Here is a 23,209-nt window from a genome sequence, read left to right as displayed (position 1 = left end):
GTTCCCACTAGTTAAAGAGAAAAGAACAGACAGCAGGTTGGACTCAGACTCATTCCCCAGGCAGGGTAACTAGGATTGCATAAGACGTTTTCATGGACTAGGACACAGTTCAGAAAGCTCTGGATTCATAGAAATTTATTGGTGGGGTGGATTTCAGAGGTGAGGGTGTCCCATCAAAAGAACACTTTTGGTAGTAGCAGTTTTTCAGTAACACAGGAACCATAATTGCATGTTAGAGCAATTAATATTTTTTGAACCTATTTAGGAGGTTGTTAAATTCTTATGGAAAAGGGCATGCTGACTTTGGCAAAGGCAGGTAGACAAAGCAAGGAGGAAGCTCTTCCAGCACGCAGCCAGCAACAAGACATAATGATGCCTTGGGAACAATGGTGCTGGGTGAAACAGCATGATTTTCTTCATCATCCTCTATCTTCCCAAGATCCAGATTTTACATGTTTATGGCTTCATGAAGTCAGAATCAGTTTTAGCAGTCTGTGGAGCTGAGGCTGTTTTCTCTTCTTGCTCTTTTTGAAGTCTGGTTACCCAGCAGACTCCAGCTACCTTCAGCTAGTTCTCTCTTCCATCACTTGCATCTCTCAGATGATATGTGTTTCAAGCAGTGCTCCCAGGCTGATACCTTCTCAAAGCTGTGTAATGCAAAGGAGTTGGTACCAGCCCAGCATTTATGAAGGTTAAGATGAAAAATCCCTTATTGGGATTTCTCTGAGAATACACCAGGTGGTGCCACGGACGTTTGCTGAGACAATGTGTAATTACTTTTCTTGTTCTGCCAGAAGAGCTTTAAAAGGCCACATGAGTTCTACTTTATCACTTGCCCCCCTCTTTTCTCTCTTGCTGCCTGTGACTCACTTGGACTCTGTTCTGGAAATGTCTCTGTGCTCAGTGGATGTGACCCCAATTACTCCTCCTTTTTTTTTTTTTCTTTTCTTCCCCTCCCTAAACGCCAGTGGATTTTCTTCTTTACATTTACACTATGACTAAGAGAAATAACCCCCTGCCCTTCCCACTAACTCAATACATGCATCTTCAATCTGCCATCTGATATGAAACATTTTAAGCAATATAGAACTGCTCTGTATCTTGTTGTTTCACTAGTCTGTTAATCGAACTGAGTGGAAAAGGTTAAGAATTGATCCACCTCTTAAAGCAGCAATAGTTTTGTTTTAAATGAAAAAGTTTCCATTGATTCTGCCCTTGTCATGTTGGAGTCTTCTAATTATGTACATGTCTAAATTAATGCAGTTAAAAGCCTCTTCTGAACAGTAATATGTTTCCCCCAGTTGCTCCTTGCCTAGCTCATCTTTGGTTGTCATGATGATCTTTTAGGGTCCCTGTCCAGTCTGCCGCTGCTCCTATGCAGTGAAATGTGAAATTGCAGTCTTCTGCACCAGGAGTGTGAATGGCTTGTACTAAAGCAAGCACTGGTGCGTGTAATGGCAATGGCCATGAAAAGGAAGTTTACAGCAAATCACCCTTAAGCATGAGGCATGGGAGAAGGTCATTATAGGGCTGATACTTGGACTGAAATTACATTTTATGTGTAAAAATAAATAAATTATCAGACTTAACACTTAAGCCAACACTCATTCCCTGTTAGAAGTTCTTTCCAGACTTTCCAGAAGTTAGAAGTTCTTCACCAGGCTGGGTGAAGATCCTATTAATATCATTGATCATTTCTTGACTGATGATCTAAATGGTCAATTACATCTTTTTCATAGTATACTTGTGTGCATCCAGCCAACCAGCTATCACTTCCCTCTAATCCACGTCATCTATAATGGACTCTCCATATGCAGGATTTTTTTAGAAGAGTTACTATCAAATTGCAAAGGCAGTCAATAACACACTGGTTTGGATTGTATTACCTAAATGTTGTAAGTCTCCAAATTTTTGTTCTAGAGAAAGGTATTTAAGTTTCAAGAACATTTAAAACTTCTGGTAAATAGCAATCTACAGGATAGCAGGGAAGACCTGAAAAGACTGTCAATGGGCCATTCTCTAATATGTCACAAACTAATTAAAGGCTTTCCCCTATTTCTTTGTGGAATTTTACATCTTTGTCAAAAAGTTTTTCTGCTTGGGGAAAAACAAAAAACATCACCAAGCCCTGCTTTTGGCTCTGTGTTGCACGTTTTTAAGACCACAGTTATGCTAAGCTAGTTGAATTCCTCATAAAATTTACCTGGTAGTCTTTGTGTGTAGCATGAGGATTGCTGTATCTCTAGTGATTTGTGAGAACAGTTGAACACCCAGCTCCCTGTTCCTGGCACAGACTTTCCTATCACTCTCTGATCCATTTCATTCCAGAGAGGCAAATCCTTACGCTTGAACTGTACAATGCCCAAAGTAGATTAGAGTGTGCAGAGAAAAATAGTAATGTTCTGTAGTTCTTTCTTTTTCTGACTTAAATGTAATTGTTTTTCCTTCATTTTTTTTCTCTCTTTTACAGCCTGTTTTGCCTTGTGTTATTTACTTTTGTCCCCTTTCTCTGACGCTTTCCCAGCAATCTCTTCTAAATGCAGCTCAAACCAAATACAGTGTATATAACAAAGTAAAACATGCAGATGAACAGGTCTTAATACCTTAGTGAACCATGCTCATTTGTGTTTAAAAAAAAAAAAAAAAGGGTTTATGTGCTTAGAATTACATGTGTACATGCCGTGGTGGGGTGGTGGTGCAGTATATTTGCCTTAATATATCTGCTCATTTGGCTGACAGCACAGAGTTAAATAAAAGAGCAATGTTAGGAGAGGAGAGGATTTCTGTCAGCAGATGAAACAATAAAAGAGAAGGAAGTGACTCCAGGGATGATACCAGTGTTCTTGAGATAAAGTGTAGGTGAGATGATGTCAGTATTTGAATCTGATGGTTAATGAAAAGAGATACAATATACACTACATAGTTAACACAAAGTACGGAAGTTTTTTTAGAGAGAGCTGAATTTCTTGTCTCCTTCCTGTGCTGCTGTTGTCTTTCTCAGATTGTACAATGCAAACTAGTTCTTCAAGGAGCATTCCTACTTCAGCAAAAGTACTAGAGGTCACCTGTGTACAGCAATATAAATCAGTATTCACCAAGAAATGCCTAAGACTAGTATCTGAAACAGATCTGTTTAACATCACATAGAAGACTAAGTTCAAAACAACACCAAGGCATGAAAACCCTGTGCCAAGGTGACCTGTGCTTTGGGTTGTTGGCATTTAGAGAAGTGGAGAATTCAGCAGGGTGCTGGAGCTGAGACAAGTGCTTCTGTAGGAGCTGTGTGACAGAGATGCTCTTCTCTAAACTTGGACAGAAGTCGCTGGGCATAGGTCTTCCAGAAGGATGTTGCAGCTCCTTGCTCCCTAATTTTGTGTATATTTGGGCAGACAGTGTGCCTATTTCAAAAGTTTATTTTGAATTCCTGGATGACATTTTAGTCACAGGGAATGATGTCAGAGTTAACACCGTATAACAACGCGAGATGCATACATTTTCATCCAGAGGGAGGTCATGCCAGGAAACATGCCAGTTAGGATCCCACAAGGGAAAATGGAAAGCTAGTGACAAGAGAATGTTGCAGGGAGGGAGGTAGGTTACAGTCTAGTAACAGCATGTAAATATATGGTGGAGAAGAGAGGTGAGCCATTGAAAAAGCCCAAATAGAGGCCTCTAATGTGAACAGAGCGCATTGTGGAGGACCTCAGGTGCAGCATTCCTTCAGTCCTTGCACACAGATATTGTACCGCAGTAGCAGCACATAGATTGCCACTGTGCATATACAGAAAGAACTCTCTGGAAGTGTGACATTTTTTGTCTAGTCATAGGCAATTTGACTCAGTTACTGCTGCAGTTATACAGACTCAGTTTCTTCTTCTGTGAGTTTTCTTATCAGTTTATATGATCTCATTTCAGTATTTCCAGTGGATTCTCTATTTGCTCACAAGGCCAAGAGAGGAAAGAAGAAAACCTTCCTGTTCCACACACACTGGTATGTAGATAAAGCCCCATGTTCTTCAATCAGATTTTTAAAATTGGAATTTTGCTGCTGTGTAGTCTAGCCTCAGGCTGGTAATTTTGTTCTTGCTTCAGTCACTCGGGTCCTTAATCAGAAAAAGTAGGGAGCAGAAGAAAGAGTCAGGGAAAGAGGAGTGGGGAGGATCACGTTTATACTAAATAACCAAGTCCCCCAGTGCACAAATTCAGCCAAACTTTAAATATCCTTCCCCCTGCCCAAAGAGAGACTAGAAGAGAAACAAAGAGATTATACCCCAATTACAGTCTCTAGAAAAGTATGAAATCTAATAACACTGACTTTCTATCCAACCTCTCACACGTATCAGAGGAAAAAGTCTCTTGCTAAATGGAATGAAAGTTCAGTTGCAAAGAGTACCTTATTTTCTTTTTACTGCTACTGTTCCCACACATAAGAATATACTTGCATCTGTGCACATATCTATACATGTGATATATCACTATTATACATAATTCACAGGGGCTTAGTGCAAAAGCTAAACAAATTTCTCCTTTGTTTTGGCTATTTTTCGAAATTGATGAGTCACACCCGTGCCACCCCCAAACTGTTCCCCTTAATGTGGCTAGGAATGTGATTGGATGTCACTAGGCTTTAAACCTCTTTATACATTAATAGAGGGCTTTGAGATTTTTTTTCAGCCTGTGGAAGCCGTCTTGTGAAATAACTTGTCCCCTGGAGCTCAGAATTAAGTGAACAGGACTTTTGTGATGTAAAGACTAGGAGGAGTACTACACCAGTGGGTTCTCCCATTGTGCTATTCAGACAAGAAATTTCCAAGTGGGCTACTTAAGGAGCTGTGGGCAGGCAGCTCCTCTGGAGGTCTTTGTCATCCATGTTATTTTGGTCCTGACTTCCTAATCATCCTAGTTTTAGGAAGCTGTTGCCATGGTGCAGGAACTGCATCTCTGTGGGTACATGTATCTACAAATGATACCCCTGTATCTGCTTTAGTGAGGGGGGTTGTCTGTCCTAACACATGCATCAACGTAGGTTTCAGAGAATTTGAGTTACTGTAGTAGGTATAGTAAATGGGATTTATATAATATACTGTCGGAAGCAGGTGGCTTTATAATCCAAGTCTGTTGTATTTCTTGCCACATGTATAAGTTCACTTAGAAACTTGTATTAATTGAAAAGCAATGTTTCTACTCAGCCAGGAGTTATTGACCACTTTGACAAAAAATGTGCACTCTACAAAACTTAAATTACATAATTGTTCAAGAAGGACTAGTACCTTCAGTGGCATCTTTAGTTAGAGGAGAGAGATAGTTACATTAATCAGGACTTCTGAGGATGCTGATAATGATAATTCTTTTCTAATGTACCGATATAACTCTCAATTGTTTCATATTAAGCTGAGAAAACGAGAAGAGTTAGAAGATGGGACGCATTTTAATAGAAGCAATAATTCTGCTTGAAGGGTTGTCTGGACGCTGTGCTGGGGAAATGAAACCAATAGATCCCATTTTACTGAATACAGCTGTGTAGGAAAAAAAAGGTCATAGACCCGGCCTAATTCTGTTACTGTTTTAAAGCTAATGCAAGCATAATGCAAGCAGATAAAAAGTCTATTTTATCTTTTTAAAACAGGGACCAACATATAGATGTAATAATTATTGCAAACTACAAAAGATTTTCTTTGCTTTCTTTGGATCGTATGCTATAAGCTTATTAGCTACTGTGACTCAGCTGCCTTCTGCTGTCTTCACTTACACTGGCTTACACCAGATAAAGATCCAGCTAACAATTTTTCTTTCCTGCTGATGATTATTTAAGAGGTTCTGTCAGGACTTTACATTAAAATTTTTGTGCTGGTGGGCTATTAGCTGTTTATGGGCTACTCAGTTATCTAGTATGTACTGCATTCATACCCAGAAGTCTTGCTAAGTGAGTAGTAACAAGCGACTGCTTTTGAATTTTCATGACTTGACTGACCATCATGGGTCAGATTCACATTTAGTCTAAGGCTCCCCTAGACACTGTGGTTGTTATAAAGTGGCCTTATCATGGATGTAAAATAACCCTAGCCTTTTCAAGAATGAGGCCACATGATTTCTCATGGCTCTTTCATTTACCGTAAGCACTTTGCAGTCCGATCCCATTTTCTTTTATATTGTTTCCTTTTGGGAAGTCTAAGTGTTGAAACTATTAACACAGACCTGTGGTTTGCAGCCTCCAAACACTACAGAGGAAAGTGATTACTGCCAAACCTCATTCACACTGTCTGTTAGTAAGTACTATGTCATTAGGTTACAAGTGCTGTTACAAAGTGTGGACCTATTTTAGCATCAAACCAACTAGTGATGATGTTCAATAAATAATACAATATTGGTCAAACTACCTGTTGAGAGAGGAGATATGGATAGCCTATAATCAGTGTCTCCTGGTATTCTCCCTGTAATTCAAAAGGAGTCCAGAGCTCAATTACCATTTTTAGAAGATAAGAATTGAACATACAGTAAAAATCCTCAAACTGTCATGTAATTAAAAATCTGCATATTGTAAAAAATCAAGCTTAGAGGTCATAGGCTATCATCATAGCCAACAACTTGAATGACTTTGGCTGACATCACCCTACCCTCTGGTGTTGAAATATTTGCTCATTGTTGGAGTGACATACTATATATAACAACCCGAAAGCTTTAAGATTTAATAGGGTTAACATACCTGGCATGGTATACATAGTTCCTTAAGCAAATTCTTTCTCTCTGCTAATTCTGAAGTAATGCTGTTGAATATCTTTCACCACTTATAAGGCAGTGCAGTCTGATTGTTTTCTGCGAGTGCAGAACTCAAGCACTGTTGGCTTAAAATTCCTTGTCTCTTCCTAACTTACTATGAATGTTGGGGAAAACTCAGTTTTACCTTAGTGAGTAAGAATAGCCAGTCAGTACAACTAATAAGTTATTGCTTTTGCAAAGCCTTGGCAGTTGGGCTGAAAAAAAAGTACATACTGTACTTTTTGAAAATTTTACTATGGAATAGTAGTGCTAAGTGTTACTATAGTAACATCTACAATGCTATATGTTTGAGTAAAAATGGAATAGAGTAGATATAATCTAAACTTTTATTTCCTAAAAATTGATTTTATTTTATTTTTTACATATTCCTATATTTTTCTTTCTATCCCCATGTGTTTTATGCTTTACGGGCATTTAGATTACTCAATAGTTATACCACCTACTTTTCCAAGGTTGCTAGTGAACTCTGGAAAAAAAAAAATGTGCTGCCACTACCTTTTCTGTATCTATTTCTGTGGCTAAACAGAAGACCATATTCTTCTAGAATATTAAACTACTCCATTTCGTAAGCATCAAAATGAAATGAATATTTGCAAAGGTCAAGTTACAGTATATGACAGGAAAAGCATGCCAAAAAAAATTAAAATTACTAGGGTTGTAAAGGAAAGTCACACACACCACATATTGTTCACAGGTGTTCCATGTGAAGCTCAATCCAACAAATGTCAGTCCACTCGTTTACACTAGGAGAGTGCCAGTCATGTAAAAAGAAACACAAGAACAGATGCTTTATGAGAAACAAAACACAATACAAATAAACTCAAAACTGATTATAAAAAAATTCACACTAAACAAGTATTAAAACCCATGTGAACTGCATTTGAGATTCAGCAAATGTTTTGTCTACATTTGGGATTCTGTGAATGATTTGTAAGGCAAGAGGCAAATCATTTTTAGTGGTTTGTAAGTCTTTTGAAACCTTGCCTCTGCATCTCTGGGAGGTTGTTTTGTTTTGTTTTGTTTCTCACTTAAATTCCTCTGTTTCTTTCTCCATGTTCTTTGAACTTTGGTTTTCAAAAGGTCAAAATGTCCACAAAAGTATGGTGAAATTTCAGAATTTAATCTGTGGGGTTGTTTTGTTTTGTTTGTTTGTTTTTGTTAAAGTGTTGAGGACCAAAAGTTTGAATTTAGCATGTGTTTTGAAAAAGATAACATCCCTGACACTTGGGGAACTAGGACTGGCTTTAAAATTTGCTGAGAAAAAGCAAGTTATGTGGGTTTAGTGTTTATTATAAACATTTCACGGTTATCTGTTTTTGCTGAAAGAGAAGTTAAAGCTATTATCACCGACAAGAGAGAGCCAGGTTCATCAGCTACCCACGCTTTCATTTCCCGTTGGCAAGCGTTGTCTGTTTGTGCCACAGTCATAGCTGGAGAATGTAGCACAGGTTGAGAACTACTTGAGTATAAGAGTATGAGATACTACTTGAGCATAAGAGTTTGTAACTATTAGATAGATGTTAATAAAGTCACTTTTCTCTCTCTCTCTTTTTTTTTTTTTTTTTTTAAATTGTTGCTCTGCTTCCTGTAAGCCAAAGATCATATAAGAGGCTATTGATTCTGCTCTGGTGACATTTTTAGTAGTCCAATTTCATGCAAGCCACAAGTACCCCTGGATCTGGGCATCCTAACCAGATCCAGTTTACAGTGCTGCTGGCCACTTCTGGCTGGCTGAGATTTCTGAAATGCTAGAATCAAAAACGGCTCAGCTGAACAAATATTTAAAGGGAAGTTGGACGTAGATTTTTTGTTTGTTTGTTTGTTTTGTTTTGTTGTCTTTTATCCAAATAAATGTAGGAACCCTAAAGGTTCTGGAATATGTATACCCCAAGCTTGAAATTTTGTACACATCAAGAATAGGGTAGCACAAGCAGCAGTAAAACTGACCAGATAAATTGTCTCGGCTGTGACAAGAGAGACTACCCTTTTGGGTAGAAAGCTAACTTATGTTCCTTATTCATTTAATCCCCTGCATTTCTACTGAGAGGGTCAACAAGGGACTCATTCCCACTAGCAGCTAGGCTGGAACCACACATTCATTTCACATATGCCACTGAACAGATCTGTGATACTAATGACTTTCAGATGCTATGAACTGGAGTTGGATCTGATCCTGTGACCAGGAGGTTAAAGGCTCCAAATCCAATTACTGAACCCCAGAGATATAAAGTCACTTTTTCTTAAACATGACATCAGCACTGATGGAAACTCTACTGAGCTATTGTATTCAGCCAGGTAGACCAGCAGTATAAGGGCAAGTTGCTAGGATATGCACCTTTCAGACAGCATATTTCATCTCTTCTCCTTTTCCTGACGCTGTATTCATCTTTCTTCAAAAAGGGAATGTAGAGTAGTTAAGAAGGATTCTGTGAACATAAAATGTACAATCCTATCCTCAACACTGCATATGTTAAGTGTTTGAAAATATTGGGTGATTCCCAAGTGAAAAGTTGACTACTGCACATCGCTTATTCATGGTCTTTCTACAACTGACATTTGATATTCAAGATTCATGCTTAGCAGCTGGTTGATGCAACCTCTAGCCTGTCTTCTCTTTGCTGGTGCTGCTGTTCTGCCATGGCTGAGAGTGGCGCACACACGCATAGGCGGGCAGTGGCTGATGAAGTGCGAATGCATAGGGCAAGAACATGAACAGTTCTGCCTCTGAGTTATCCCTGCTCCTCTTATTATGTAGCTGTATGACCATGAAGACCTACTTTATGCTCAAGGAAGACCTCAGCTGTTTGCAAGGTCAGCATTAGTGGTGGGCAAGGAGGTTTTTATTGGAACTAGGCTGGTGGCCAGTTTGGGAAGAGCAGAGAGGGTTAAATGGAGAAAAAGAGGGAACACAAAGTAAGACGGGAAAAGGTACAAGCTTAACAGCAGCAGCAACTCTGAACTAATAAATTACATTGATGCGCTTGATCGAGATTTTGGATAACTAGGATTCACACATTTTCTACATTGTTAAGGCTTTATTTTTGGGGTTTGGTACAGAGCTGGTATTTTTTTATTATTGTTTATATTTTTTATTATTATTTTTTATTATTTTTTAATTCTTTGGAGGGAAGTTAATCTTGTAAAATCAATAAATAAGTACGACCTTATTCTCACAACTGGGAGGTAAGATTGTGCAAAATTGTTCTGGAAGCCCAGAACTGGATGCAGCTTCACCAGCAGCATGCAGAGAGGACTACCTCCCCTGGCCTGCTAGCATTGCTTTTCCTAATGCAGCCCAGGACACTGTTGTCCCCTTTTGCCACAAGGATGCATTGCTAGTTCATGGCAGGCTGTTTTCCACCAGGACATTGCGGTTCTTCCTGGCAAAGCTGCTTTCCAATTGGCTTGTCTTCACTATGTACTGATACCTGGGATTATTCCTCCTCAGGTGCACGACTTTTCACTTCCTCTTGTTCAACTTCACGAGAGTCTTCTCTGCCCAGTTCTTCAGCCTACTGATGTCCTGAACGGCAGCACAACCATGTTGAGTATCAGCTACTCTTCCCAGTTGTGTATCATCTGCAAATCTGCTGAGGGTGCGTTCTGTCCCATTGTCCAGGCCATTACTGAAGATGTTAAAATAACATTGGCCCCCATACCGATATCTGGGGTACACCACTAGGGATTTGCCTCCAGCTGGACTTTGATCACAACCCTGTGGGCCTGGTCATTCAGCCAATTTTCCTTTGACCTCACTGCACATTTTGGAATTTGGAGAGAAATTGGACAAAGGAAATATTGCTCATATTACCTGAGAGCTGAAGGTATTCAGAATGCAAATGCATTTTTTTTTTCAGGGAGGGCTCTTTCTTTAACAACATGACCTTTCCAGAAGAATATTAGGAAAAAAAAAAAAAGTAAATTTCTGAATTCCTCTGAGAGATATCTAGTAAACGACATAGCATTGCTGTTGATCACATTCTCTTCAGTGAGAGGTATAACATAAATATCAATAACATAACTTAGTTACTGTATAAATAGTGTTCATTTTTTAATAAAAAAAAGTTCCTGTGCTCATAGGAATAGTTATGAGTGTTTACAATATTATTCACCATTACTCTGATTGAATTAAGGTAAAGGTCTGCTCCTCATTGGGTGAAAATCATTTGGCCAGTTTCTAATCTTGAAAAATCTTACAATAACCATTACTAGTATATGCATTGTATGAAAAGAAAGAAGGACAAAGGAATATCATATAGGAAGATATGGCATAAAGAGAATGAGGGTAGAGGCCATGAAAGAGATGTGATAAAAAAGCAGCATTTAGAAAAGCTTGTTGATTATGGAGGGCGATTTTTTTTTTTCCCCCTGAACAAAGGCAGAAGCAGTAGGCTCAGGATGTCTTATGTACAAGCCTTCCCAGAAACAAGTTCATTTATTGGATGAGCTTTGCTCCACTGGAAAAGTTTATTTCCACTGCCAATGGGCAGCCTCATTTGGCAGATAAATACTATCAGTGTCTGAATACCACTTTATTCCCTCCATTCCTTCACAATGGAGAACGGCATGGAATGTTGATAACTGGAATGACAAATAATGGCACTTGTGGACATAATGTTAAATGACCTTCTTTCAAAAGTGCACCTTATTTACCTACTTGTAGGTCTCAAACATTTTGCTATGTTCAAGATTTCAGAGTCAATGCTGTTCTTCATACACATTTCTTTGCTTTCTGTGCCCTATCTATGACTTTATAGACCAAGACAGACATGATCCTAGGAGTCAAGCATGGTTTCACGTTGCAGCAAAATTGCAACTACACTTCTACGCACTGCTTGTCAGAATGGAGTGCTGCCTGATGTTGTAAGCCAATTACAATAAATACATCTGAACTAAGATATCACACATTAGGCTCTTCAGTGATGGCTGTTTGGAGTGAATGTTACATGTATACTAATCTATTCTAGTTAATTTATTCTGTTTAAAAATAGAATGCTGTGATTTGAAAAAGCTGTTTTTCAGACAGCCTAGAAGATGAAGCTTGATCCTCTATTAATTATTTCCTAGGCAAAACTGGGACTAGATATCCATTTGCAGAAGAGAAAATCATAAATTTCGTATATTTATGTGCATGTATATATTTCCCACTGGGACAGAATACAAACAAAACAGTGGAAAAAAAAAATATGTCTTAAAGAGCTAAATGAAGGTGGAAGCTTGAATAGGAGGTGAACATGTCTGGGCTTGGTTTCTTGTTTTGGGATTTTAATGTTAGATACAGCACGGAAACTCCTGGGGATTATAAAAAAAAAAAATAATGAATTTTTGTGATGAAGGGTTTTATGGCATTTCTGAAGTATGAAATCTTCTCAACCATTGCTGCAAGCTCAGGCAAGCTTAACTTCACCTCCTCAGCATGATTGGCTATTTCATTATGCAATAGAGAAGCAATGGAATTTGCTTAAGATTTAGAAAGAAAGCTTAGTATGCAAGGGGCAATTTACGAGGATTCAAACGTCTCTAAAGGAAAGATTTATATCTATATAGAAAAATAGAGGCACATTTTCTCTATTACCATTTCTGACTCTTCATGTATACACTGTAAATCTCAAGAGGAATACGTGCAAGACTTCATTCTATAGAAGTGTACACAGTAGGTTGGTATTTTAGTTTTTGCCCATGAGAAAAAGTAAAAAACACACTATTGCCTTCAGAAGGGATTGTCCTGAATTCCAGAGTTCAATGTTCTTGCAAATATTGCTACAAAATAAAACAAATTATATTTATTTATTAGATGCCTTCTCTCTAATGTGTAATTAAAAAAAAAAAAAGAAAGCTCCAATGGTATAGATGTTCAAATTTTCATCACCTAGTGCCAGCTCTAGTGCCTATCTTTATTTTAATTTGCACCTGGTGGGGTAGTCTCAGTAAGCAAAGCAAGTTTTAATGAGCTTGCGCTTGGCTGTTCGGACTGCTTCCAGTGCATCTTGTTTGACTGACCAGTAGCCAGTATAACCATCTACAGGTATAGGGAGCAGGAATATTGCAGTTGGTAGTAGAGCTTTGCAGTTGCTTTAACTTACACCAGATGGACAGGCAAATACACAACTAGCCATGGATCAGGGAAGTACAAGTTTAGCTTAAAGACACCCTTGTGCTGTTTATCCTTTGCTATTCCTTCCATTTCTGTAACTGAAGAGACTGGTGTATGTTATTAGCCATCTGTGTACTTTGCCTTAACAACATACAAAGAAATACCCTTTGGAATACCAAATTTTGTACTCCTTCTTGGACTGCAGACTCAGACCATTCTCCTTTGGCATGTAGTCTGCATGTATTTCGGCTCAAGGGGGGATCCTTCAGACTGAAAAACACAACTCGGTATCTGGACTACAAATCCTGATACAAACCCTGGTAAGTGCAACCTTCCCAGCTGGGTAGAATTTCAGCAATTTCATCCCCCCTCCACTTAGGTTTTTCCATACTGGGTATAGAGGTAGCTGTAGATCTAATCTCAATACATGCAACTCTGTGTTTAGAATAGTAGCTGAAGAATCTAACTTGGTGCCCTGGCACTTCCAAACTTCAGTGCTGGGACACTGAGACCAGAGTGTCTGAGCCCTGGTGTTGCTGAAGCTGTAAGCTGCTCAGCATGAACTAAGGGGTCACTGCTGCTCTTTGTGACAAAGTCATACTGATGAACAATTAAACCTTAAACATGTAGCAGGCTTATAAACTAAGATCGCAGTAAAACTCACACCTCATCTAGTGTGAAAGTACATGCTGGGGGCCATGCAACTGGAAAGCGGCTCTGCAGATAGGAGTCCTGGTAGACACCAAGTGGAACACGAGTCAGCAATGAACCCTTGCTGCTAAGATGGCTGACGGTATTCTTGGCTGCATTAGGCAAAGTATTGCCAGCAGGTCAAGGTGATCTTTCTCCTCTACTCAACATTGGTGACGCTGCATCTGGAGTAATGGATCCAGTTCAAGACCCTCCAGAGGCCTGGGCTTACTGGAAAGAGGCCAGCAGAGAGCCACCAAGATGATCAAGGGACTGGAGCACCTCTCCTGTATGGGGAGGCTGAGAGAGCTGGGACTGTTCAGCCTGAAGAAGAGGAGGCTTAGGGGTGATCTTATCAATGTGCATAAATACCTGAAGGGAGGGTGCAAAGATGACAGAGCCAGACTATCTTCAGTGGTGCTCAGTGCCAGAACAAGAAGCAGTGGGCACAAGCTGGAACATAGCAGGTTCCGTCTGCACATCAGGAACCTCTTCGGTACTGTGCAGGTGATGGACCACTGGCACAGATTGCTCAGAGAGGTTGTGGAGTCTCCCTTCTTGGAGATCTTCGAAAACTGCCTGGACACGGTCCTGGGCAACCTGCTCTAGGTGTCCCTGCTTCAGCAGGGGTCTGGACCAGTTGGCCTCCAGGGGTCTCTTCCAACCTAAACTGTTTTGTGATTCTGTGAAAGATCAGCATTGGTTAGCAATCCCAAGTGGAGGTATCTGAGAGTCAAAGACAGGAATGACTGTTCTGTTTGGTTAAATGCACACAGAGAAAGGGACAATCTGAGCTGGAAGCCAAGATGGCTTAAATTGCCTCCAAATGTTTTGGAAATGCTTTGGGATCTTTCTGCAGATGGCTGGTGATGCCAGATCTCTGGTGGGGGACAGGATTTCCCTGCAGGTATGACTCTAAGAGACATTGAATCTCTGTACTTATTCCTATACAGAAAAGGTAGGGAAGTTGTGATAGTTGTGATATAAAGGTTTGGAACCAAGACTGTGAATGTCTTTTTTGTTAATGTAAACAAGTTATTTTAGAATTATTATTTTTTTCTCAATATGAAATCTTGCACAGGGTGATGAAAAAGGCTACATAATTAATACAGAAGACTCACCAAGAAATTAAACGGTACCTTTTTTGCTCCCTTCTTCTCCCTCTTGTACATCTGGCTGATGAAAAAGGTTTCTTTTACTCTGTATGAAGTAATGAAGTATGCAGGTTTTAAGGATGTTAATTAAAACCAGTGTTTTGATGCTTTTGCACAGGCTACTTAATCAATTAGCTGTATTTGCAAAGCACTTTTAAGGACTAATTACTGCCAAATAATAAGTGGATTTCTTTTATTAACTTTCAGAAATGGAGAATGCCAAGAGGAGAGGAGCCTTGTGTCAGACCGCAGCAGGCAGCTTCTGCTCCTCCCTCATTCTGATTCAACAAGAGCAACCAGGTCAGAGTCGTGATACGGCAGCAGGCTTTGTGTAAAGCCACAAGTTCCACACATAATAGCTCTTGAGTTCTGCATTTGGAGGTGTGTTTTCTTTGTCTGTGTGGGCTTGTGTTTGGGGTGCGTTAGATGAGACAGTCTGTTCATATTTCTGGGAGCATGTGATTTAGGTATTTAAGCCTATCGTCAGGTGTGTGTCTGATCTGCTGTAAGATCAGCACTTCCCACTAACAAGGTGGTGCAGCACTGCTCATGTGCAGGTTCTGTTGCACAAGGTGGGCAAAGAGGAGGATTCCTAAGAGGTTCAGAGCAAGTCCCCTGTTCCCTGTTCCTCCCACTCAACACTGCTATTCACCACCTGTAGTGGTGACAGACCACAAGAAGACAGGCTCCCACTACATTTCATCTTTCTTTCTGGCAAAGAACAATAGAGTTTCATGGTGCGTTAAATGCAAGCTGATGAACATTGGAGGAGGAGGTATTCTTTATTTAGGTACTAATGTCAACAGTGCGTGATGTCTGACATAAACGATTTTTGGACAGTCGGGCTATTGAACCATTGACAGACAGAAGTGTTAAAAGCAGAAGTAAAATAAGAGTGTAATAGAAATAGAAAATTTAATTTAAAAGAATGTATTACAAATCTCTCTCTGCCTTCAATATGTAATTAAAAAGAAAAAAGAAATATAAAATTGAGGACGGTGGGTGCACTCCTCTGCTAAAATAGAAATTACTTACTTGCATAAATAAATCTGTGTTTATAGCTCATGTTTTTAACCTTAGCATGCAATTTCTTTGCTTTTATGAAGAGTTAGTAGGAAGATTAACATCTCTTATATCCAGCTACTGTGCTTGTTAGCACATTACCTCTTTCAGAAAGCAAAAGCATGAAAAAATATGAAAAGAGCAATATACCTTGTGGTGGAAATCAAGGCCATGTGTTTACATGTTGATGCAGTAAGGTGAAGAACTATTCTAATTAATATTGTGAAAACTCTTAAAGACTCTTAAAAACAGCTAGTGGTCTAGTTGATGTGATCTATTATATCCTTTTGCGCTATTTCAGCAGCACCAAGGAGCGAGTAACTTTACAGAAGCACCTGAGGGTATATTTTGAATGCTTGTTTATTTTTATTTTTTTCCTATCCAACTAGATCTTTGTAGTCTTCCACAAAGTACCTACATATAGGTATCCCCAGATATCCAACTGGCAGACTAGGGTTTTAGGCAGTAGTAATTCTGAGCAACTGTGCCCCTTCTTTGAGCTTTTCTTGTGATCTCATTTTGGCAAAGCATTTCCAGATCTGAAAACTAGACCATGGAAATTTCTCATTTCAGTACATCTACTGTTTCATGTGTGTAAGTGCTTCTTAGTCAAATTCTCAAACCCCTTGATCTATTCATTAATAGCGTAGGGTCACTGCCTTCTATGTGAATATGAACTCAGTTTCTATTAATGGATACACTGCATGCTAAATATGTAATCAACTAGAAAAAAAATAAAAATAAAAATGAAAAAGGAAAGTTGAAAAGTTGGTGTTTCTGAGGTAGCAGTCTGCCTGGCTAAGCATAAAACCACTACTTGTTTCATCTAACTGTCCTCTAAAAGGAACTACAGATTTCCATTTTCATGAAATCTAAGCATGCCACATTTCAGCCTAAAACACACTTTTATATGCAGGTTACAAAGCCTTAGAGACATGTTCCCCTTGACTACAGCAGTGTGAATTGTGCTCATCGTGGATTTAAGTGCTGCTATTTATAAAAGTCTTGGCACTAGATGCATCCTTCCATTAAGACAGACATGAAGTAAAAGTAGATAAATGGATCAGAGAGGGTGTAAAAAGAGAATCAGTCCCCCAGACTTTTGAAAGGCTGGATACGAGGAAATACACAAGAAATCTTTGCATCGAAATTTAGTTGATTGTTCTCATGCTATATGAATTCTGAGAGTCCATATAATCAAGGATCATCAGATCTCCTTTTGATTCTATTTGTTTTGCTGAATAGAATTCCAGAAACTCCATTCAGTGTCTTGGAATTACCCCATGTATCACTGAAGATCTTATATTGCCCTTGGCAAATGATTATCTAGAATTATCTTTGTTTCTTTGGAGGGAAAAGGGGTTTTATATATTTCCAAGTGCCAGTCTTTATTTTTCCCCTCTCTCTCTCTTTTTTTTTTTTTTTTCCCCTTAGATTGATAATAACCATGGTGATTTCTGACAGTTTTGTTCACAGTAGTTTTTCTTTTCACTTTCTTACTTGCAAAATGAAGCTATTACCTTAGTGTAGAAAAGGGATCTTCTCCTGAATCCTGTTGAGTAGATTTCAAACAGAAAAAAAATTTTAAAACCCTGAATGCTTTTAACAACAAAAAAGGACATGTTGACTTCAACATTATGTTTGTAACAGACACCACTGTGGTAGATGTCTCAAGCGAGCATCATCCAGTGGAAAAATATTTGTCAGGTTTTGCAAATTATTTCATGTTTTTGACCCTCCTCAGGGATGTTCTGTAATGTCTAACATTTGGATTCTCCCCTATTTGTTTGAACAAGTGTCCCTCCCTGGAATTTATTAAGTTAGTTTTTTAATATGGTAATAGTGAAGAGAAAAATCTTTTTGAAAATATCAGGGGATAACATGATGGAAACAGTACCTGAAACTGCTTTATAAAATATTGACTTTAAAAACAGTGTCAGCATAACTAACAAGTAAATACAGCATGGAAAAGGTAAAAAATTAAATACTTTTAATATTCAGTGTAGTCCTTTCTGCAGCCCATACGGTTAGCCTGTCCCTGTTTGAATTCAAATGCAGATTAAAAAAAAAGAAAAAAAAAAGAAAAAAAAAAGAAAAAAAAGGGAAGCCCAATGGCAAAAGACTCATCCTGAGATCAGATGAATAAAGAGTAGTTGGTAACAGCTAGCATGTATCTAATGATGATGTGGTTTATTCATGAAAGACAAGAAGAAAAAAATCCAGACACCTGGTTCTCATGAATGTCAAATAATGTGTTTCCAAAAAACACAGAACTTCGTAATTCACATGCATATAGTATAGTAATCAAACTTTGATTTGTGCTGAGAAAAAAAATGCAATTCACCATTAACAGCCAGTGTTTACTATCAGATATCACACAATAAACAGGGCTATCTGCTATTGCAAATATCTGGGAAACACAGTAACTGTAGGTAAACCCAATGTTCTTTGGGAAAAAAAAAAAAAAAAAGCTTATTTTCCTGCAGTACTGTTGATGAGAGTACATAGCTGATTGATTGTATCTCCAAATATAAGGATTTTGATTATCATTTACAATTGTCATTCCCTGTTTTCTTTGGATTCCTTTTTTTTTCTTTTTTTTTTCAAAGTAGCCTGATAAGATACTTTATTTTCATCATAAAGCTTTGGATTCTGATTTCCTTTCCATAGAGGGTCAAAGATCTGCCCAGGGAAAAGATGAATTAATAGTTTGTGTCATTGACTCACTGGAAAAGATTATGATTTCTGATAACCTTGTCTTTAATAAAAGTAGATTCTCAGCTGCTATAGGTAGAAACTGCCATTCAAAACCCAGATGATTTCACGTTATCTGCTTCTAATTGTTTCTGCTGAGGGTAGATGGAAAATGGAAACTTATAAATTGTTGTTATTTTTGTTCTATGCTAACTAGAAGCGTTAATAGCAGAGCCTTATTTGCATGATCACATGGTTACTGGCAATCTGCATCTTGGAAAAGTTGGACTCTGAACAGCCCTAATTAAAAGTGAAATGGAGCTGGAAATTAATTGGCATCAAACTAGGTGGAGAATAGAACTTGGATCTCCTCTCTTGCAGTCTGGTTCCTAACTCCCAAATTTGTATGAACAGAAAATATTTCTTTCTTACCTAGATTACCATGAGATTTCCACCCTTGGTTTGGATTTTTCCTATTGTTATTTTTTAGAACTTTTTACTAACATTTTGATATTTAGTAACCTTTAAGCACATCCAACAGTGTTTTATATGTTTGGTAAAACAGTGTGCTACAAACATCACATGAGACCTGGCTGACAGCTATTTGTTCTTTTTTATTTCTTCAAGTTCTGTTTGGGGTTTCTTTCTTTCCTGAAAATATATTAGCATCAAGTTGAAGGCAAGGAAAGAGGCTGGAAATACTGTGGTACAATGTTATTTTGGATGGAAGTCTTATCTATGAGACGAAGTTTAGAGAAAAAAAGCCATGGTGATTTTCACTGTTGATTAGTTGTCTAAAGGCAGGGAATATTAATCTTTATTGTTTACTAAGGCCAAAGGTTTAACATGGAAATTATGTTAATTGGCTCAAACTCTTTTCTTGGGACATCTATGATCTTATTTTCTAATGAACTAACACTTAGGCCTAGAGCTTTGCGGTTTGGCGTATTTGAACTGTAATTTCCACAGACTTGGTTTGTAGCATTTGGATTGTAATGTGGTCTAACATCAGGTACTAGATGAATGCTTGCAGTTGAAACAGCAAGAGCCTGAGGGTTAGGTGTTACTTTGAGCTAGTGATCATCAAAGCTTAATTATTTTATGTTTGCTGACTCTTGACATTTTTTAGATTCATCCATTCTCTAGCCATTTCGGTTGTTTACTGTGCACTTCTAATGTAACCCATTCACCCTGTTCTTTCCACTGCAAAAAAAATTATAGCTTGGGGACCAGCAAATATTCATTCAGAAGCAGTTTTAATAGAACTTCTAAGTGCAACATTTCTTTTATGCTTTATATAAAACCCTGATACTTTTTGGTTTCTTTATGTAAGCACAATTTGAAATTTAGTAGGAAATGGAACTATTGGGAAATTAGTTATAAAGACGGCACTCTAATATGATCTTGTTTTAAAATTTATATTATTTCCAGTGATTAAGCAAAGTTTTAGCATTGCCTGGAGTGCTTCATTCACGGGGAATGATTGAGGAAGTAATTACAGTGAGCTACCTCTTTGACAGAGTCTGCAAACACTAGGATTGTGCTAACTGATTAAAATTACATTTGCATCCCAGAAATTATTACTGTTTTTAGAAGAATACAACTATAGATTGTAGAGAGGTAATACTACAAGCCAATCCCCATGTTCAGTATAATTCTATCAATGTTTTAAATATATATATTATGGTAATTTATACATAGTCATAAAAATATCTCAGCATTTTATCTCAATATATCAGTATCTCAATACATTTCAACATAGCTTGTAGCTATAGCACAGTTCTGCCCATTGTAAGAAAGAAGTTACTAATCAGAAGATTATTTCAAAGATGTTTCTTATGTTTTTTAGTCTATCTCATCATCATTAGAAAGAACAAATCTCTTGAGGAACAGTCTGCTTTTGGACAGCAGAAGGGAGAAAGGGAGTCAATGTTACTGGAAATCAAAATAAGCAAACCACAAAAATTCTTTATCTTCATCTGCACAACAAAGCACTGTGAGATGTGTTTTTTGTTTGTTTGTTTGGTATTTTGTTTTGTTTTAAATTAGGGACAGAGCTAGTACCAATGTCAGTAGGACTGAGCAGTACTCTGTATCTGAATACAGAGTTCTAGGACCTGGGAGCAGTAGGGCTTATCGGGGGACTACTGTTCTCCTGCCAGCTCAGTTTGGTGCAATCACACACTTGCTGAAGAAACAATTATTACTTCACCTGTTTAAACATGAGCAACAGGTTTGGATGTAACTCTTGCTTTTACATAGAAATGTCCAGCCTTACCCGTCTGTTGGCAAAATGTATATTTAAAAGAGACAAAACACTTTCTGGGACATTGAATTACCCAGGTTTGTTATGACTGATGAAATCACCCTTTCCCAGAGCACAAGAACTCTGCTCTCTTACTGCGTAAATGCTGGATGCAGGCAGGCACCACAGTACAACAATGATCCATTAAATAAGGCACTTCTAAAAAGGTCTTTTTTTTTTTTTTTTCAAATCACTGTGCTTTCACTGTGGAGAAAATTAATTATAATACATACAGTAGCCATAAATTTGTTTTTATAACCCCTTGTCTTCAATCTGGAATAAATTAGTCATCATCATCATAACAGGCTATGGTATTGAGATTTATGGTCTAACTTTATCCCCCATGTTATTTCAGCAGTGTTACACCAGGAGTGACTTTGATTTAAGTGTGTATCCTCTGAGTTATAAAAAGGGGGGGCTGCCTTCTTCCTTTTCATTGTTAAATACACTGTATTTCCTCCACCTAGAGAAAAGCTTTTCATGTTACTCTCCTTCTTTCCACTGTACTTGTGAACTTTTCCACTATGCCATGTCATTTTGCCTTTAAAGTGAAGGCCTTTGGATAAGAAATTCACATCCCTGAGCTTTCTCCACAAAGTGTTTCAGGTGCAATCTTGGACCATATGTAGTTAAACTCTTCCTACCCATCACCTGAAAGAATGTCAGTAGACGCTTCAGTGCTTGTTTGACAGAAGTCTTAATTCCTGCCACCATTTTGTGTGGTATCAAAAAGAAAAAAAAAAGGAAAAAAAAACAACTTTTTACTGATCTTCAAGAGTAAAAGGCAGAAGAAAGATGACCTTTCAACCTGCCTGAAAGTAAACTGCTTTTGACCAGTCAGGATTACAGGCGTTTAGTTATCTGTTTAGCCTTTGTGACTCAGCACCTTACAGATGTAAGTCTTTCTACATACATGCCCAAGAAATTAATGAGTGGTTCAGATATTGGCAAGGAAGACTCATTTTTTTTTTCAAAATGCAAAAATCTGCTAGCTTTAGTGAGGAATAGGATTTTATTTCTACTGCTTCCATTTAAGTGCATCTCTGTAGAAAGCAGTATTTCCCATGAACATTTTCAAGAAGGATTGCTTTCCTTGTTTGTTTTAAATTTCAGATGAAGCTACTTTTCTAAAGATTTTGTTTTGTTTTGTTTTTAATTGGAACATTCACTATAATACAGTTACCATGAAGACTGTCTCATCCAAAAAGAATTTTAATAGTAAGCTTTGTATTATCTCTGCTTCTAGGGTGCCTGCTTTAGTCTGGGTTGATACAGATCAGAAGTGCAAAACACATGAGAGGATGAAATACCATTAGTACTATTATTGATTATATATCAATTTTGTCAACTTTGAACAGCATAAAAGAACTTATGTACATCTAACAGCCCCAAGAAAGAGAAATTTTAATAAGAGAAATTTTAACAGATTTTCTGTATATATCTGCATTAGCAAACCATCAGCAGTGCTAAACATGATTTTAATAATTAATGCATGATTACACAAAAGCATAAACCATATAGATTTATAACATTGTTTATTCCAACTTTCTGGAAATACTAAGATGATTTATTTTTTCCTTCTTTTGAAAATGTGTGAAGGAGTAGGAGGAGTATTTCTATTTCAGAACCTATTTAACCCAACCTCTACAACATGCCCAGATCAGCTCCTTCTGAACATTTTGCTTCACACTTTTACTCTTTTTTCATAATTTTCCTGGGACCTTTGCCACTATGCTGATTAATATGTCAAGCCAAATGTTGTGAGTGAGACTTTTGATACCTGGAGTGTAAGGCATACTGGGAAAAGTTGCAGAAATTAACTTTAAAGTTAGATGTAGTGGTGAGACAGAGACCGTTTGATCAAAACATCCTTCAAGCAGTGCTGAGCCAAAAACAAAACCACAGATGAGAGACACTGCTAATATGAATGTTCAGCCTATCACTTTAAGTCACACAGCAAAAAAATTCAATGGGAGGAAGACCCTAATGTACAGGACTGGAGTTAAGGTCTTTTAATTAAATTTAAAGATTTTCTTCCTCATGGGGAAGGATATAATTAGCTATTTTCTGACAAGTGTTTGACCTCCAGATGCTTGCATCAGCAGACAGAGGAGTGCATTGAGAAGTACTTGTAGATTATAATTATGAGACTTTGGGAACCATTATTTATGTGAGATCTTGTCTTATAACTGCTGGGATAATAAGATAGTAAATAAGTATCAGTATCTTATGCAATAATTAAGAGGTTTTTTAAAGTGGTGGTCAGAGGAGCTTGAGGAGCTGCCACATGTTCAGTCCACTGTTACTGTCCTTGCAACTGGTACCAACCATACTCCAACTTAGAAAGCAGCCAAATAAATATAATGAAGTAACATTGTGAAGAATGTGCCTGTATTAACCTTAAGGAGACTCATTTAAAGCAATATGACCCAT

The 23,209-nt window shown here is 37.9% G+C and overlaps 1 protein-coding gene across 1 annotated transcript in view; it reads left to right on the top strand.

Annotated features, from left to right (window-relative positions):
- Positions 1–23,209, top strand: part of LOC308200795 (uncharacterized protein) — a 392,363-nt gene that overhangs the window by 140,685 nt on the left and 228,469 nt on the right. The window contains exons 3-5 of the mRNA XM_080607137.1: positions 3,916–3,991; positions 10,226–10,373; positions 14,923–15,015. Of these exons, the coding sequence (XP_080463263.1) occupies positions 3,916–3,991; positions 10,226–10,373; positions 14,923–15,015 (317 nt within the window). The remainder of the gene's footprint in view (positions 1–3,915; positions 3,992–10,225; positions 10,374–14,922; positions 15,016–23,209) is intronic.

The sequence above is a fragment of the Anser brachyrhynchus genome (assembly GCF_964034855.1).
Source record: "Anser brachyrhynchus genome assembly, chromosome: 11".
NCBI classification, from domain to species: domain Eukaryota; kingdom Metazoa; phylum Chordata; class Aves; order Anseriformes; family Anatidae; genus Anser; species Anser brachyrhynchus.
The sequence above is the reverse complement of the archived record's forward strand: the minus strand, read 5'-3'. Positions and strand labels throughout refer to the sequence as shown.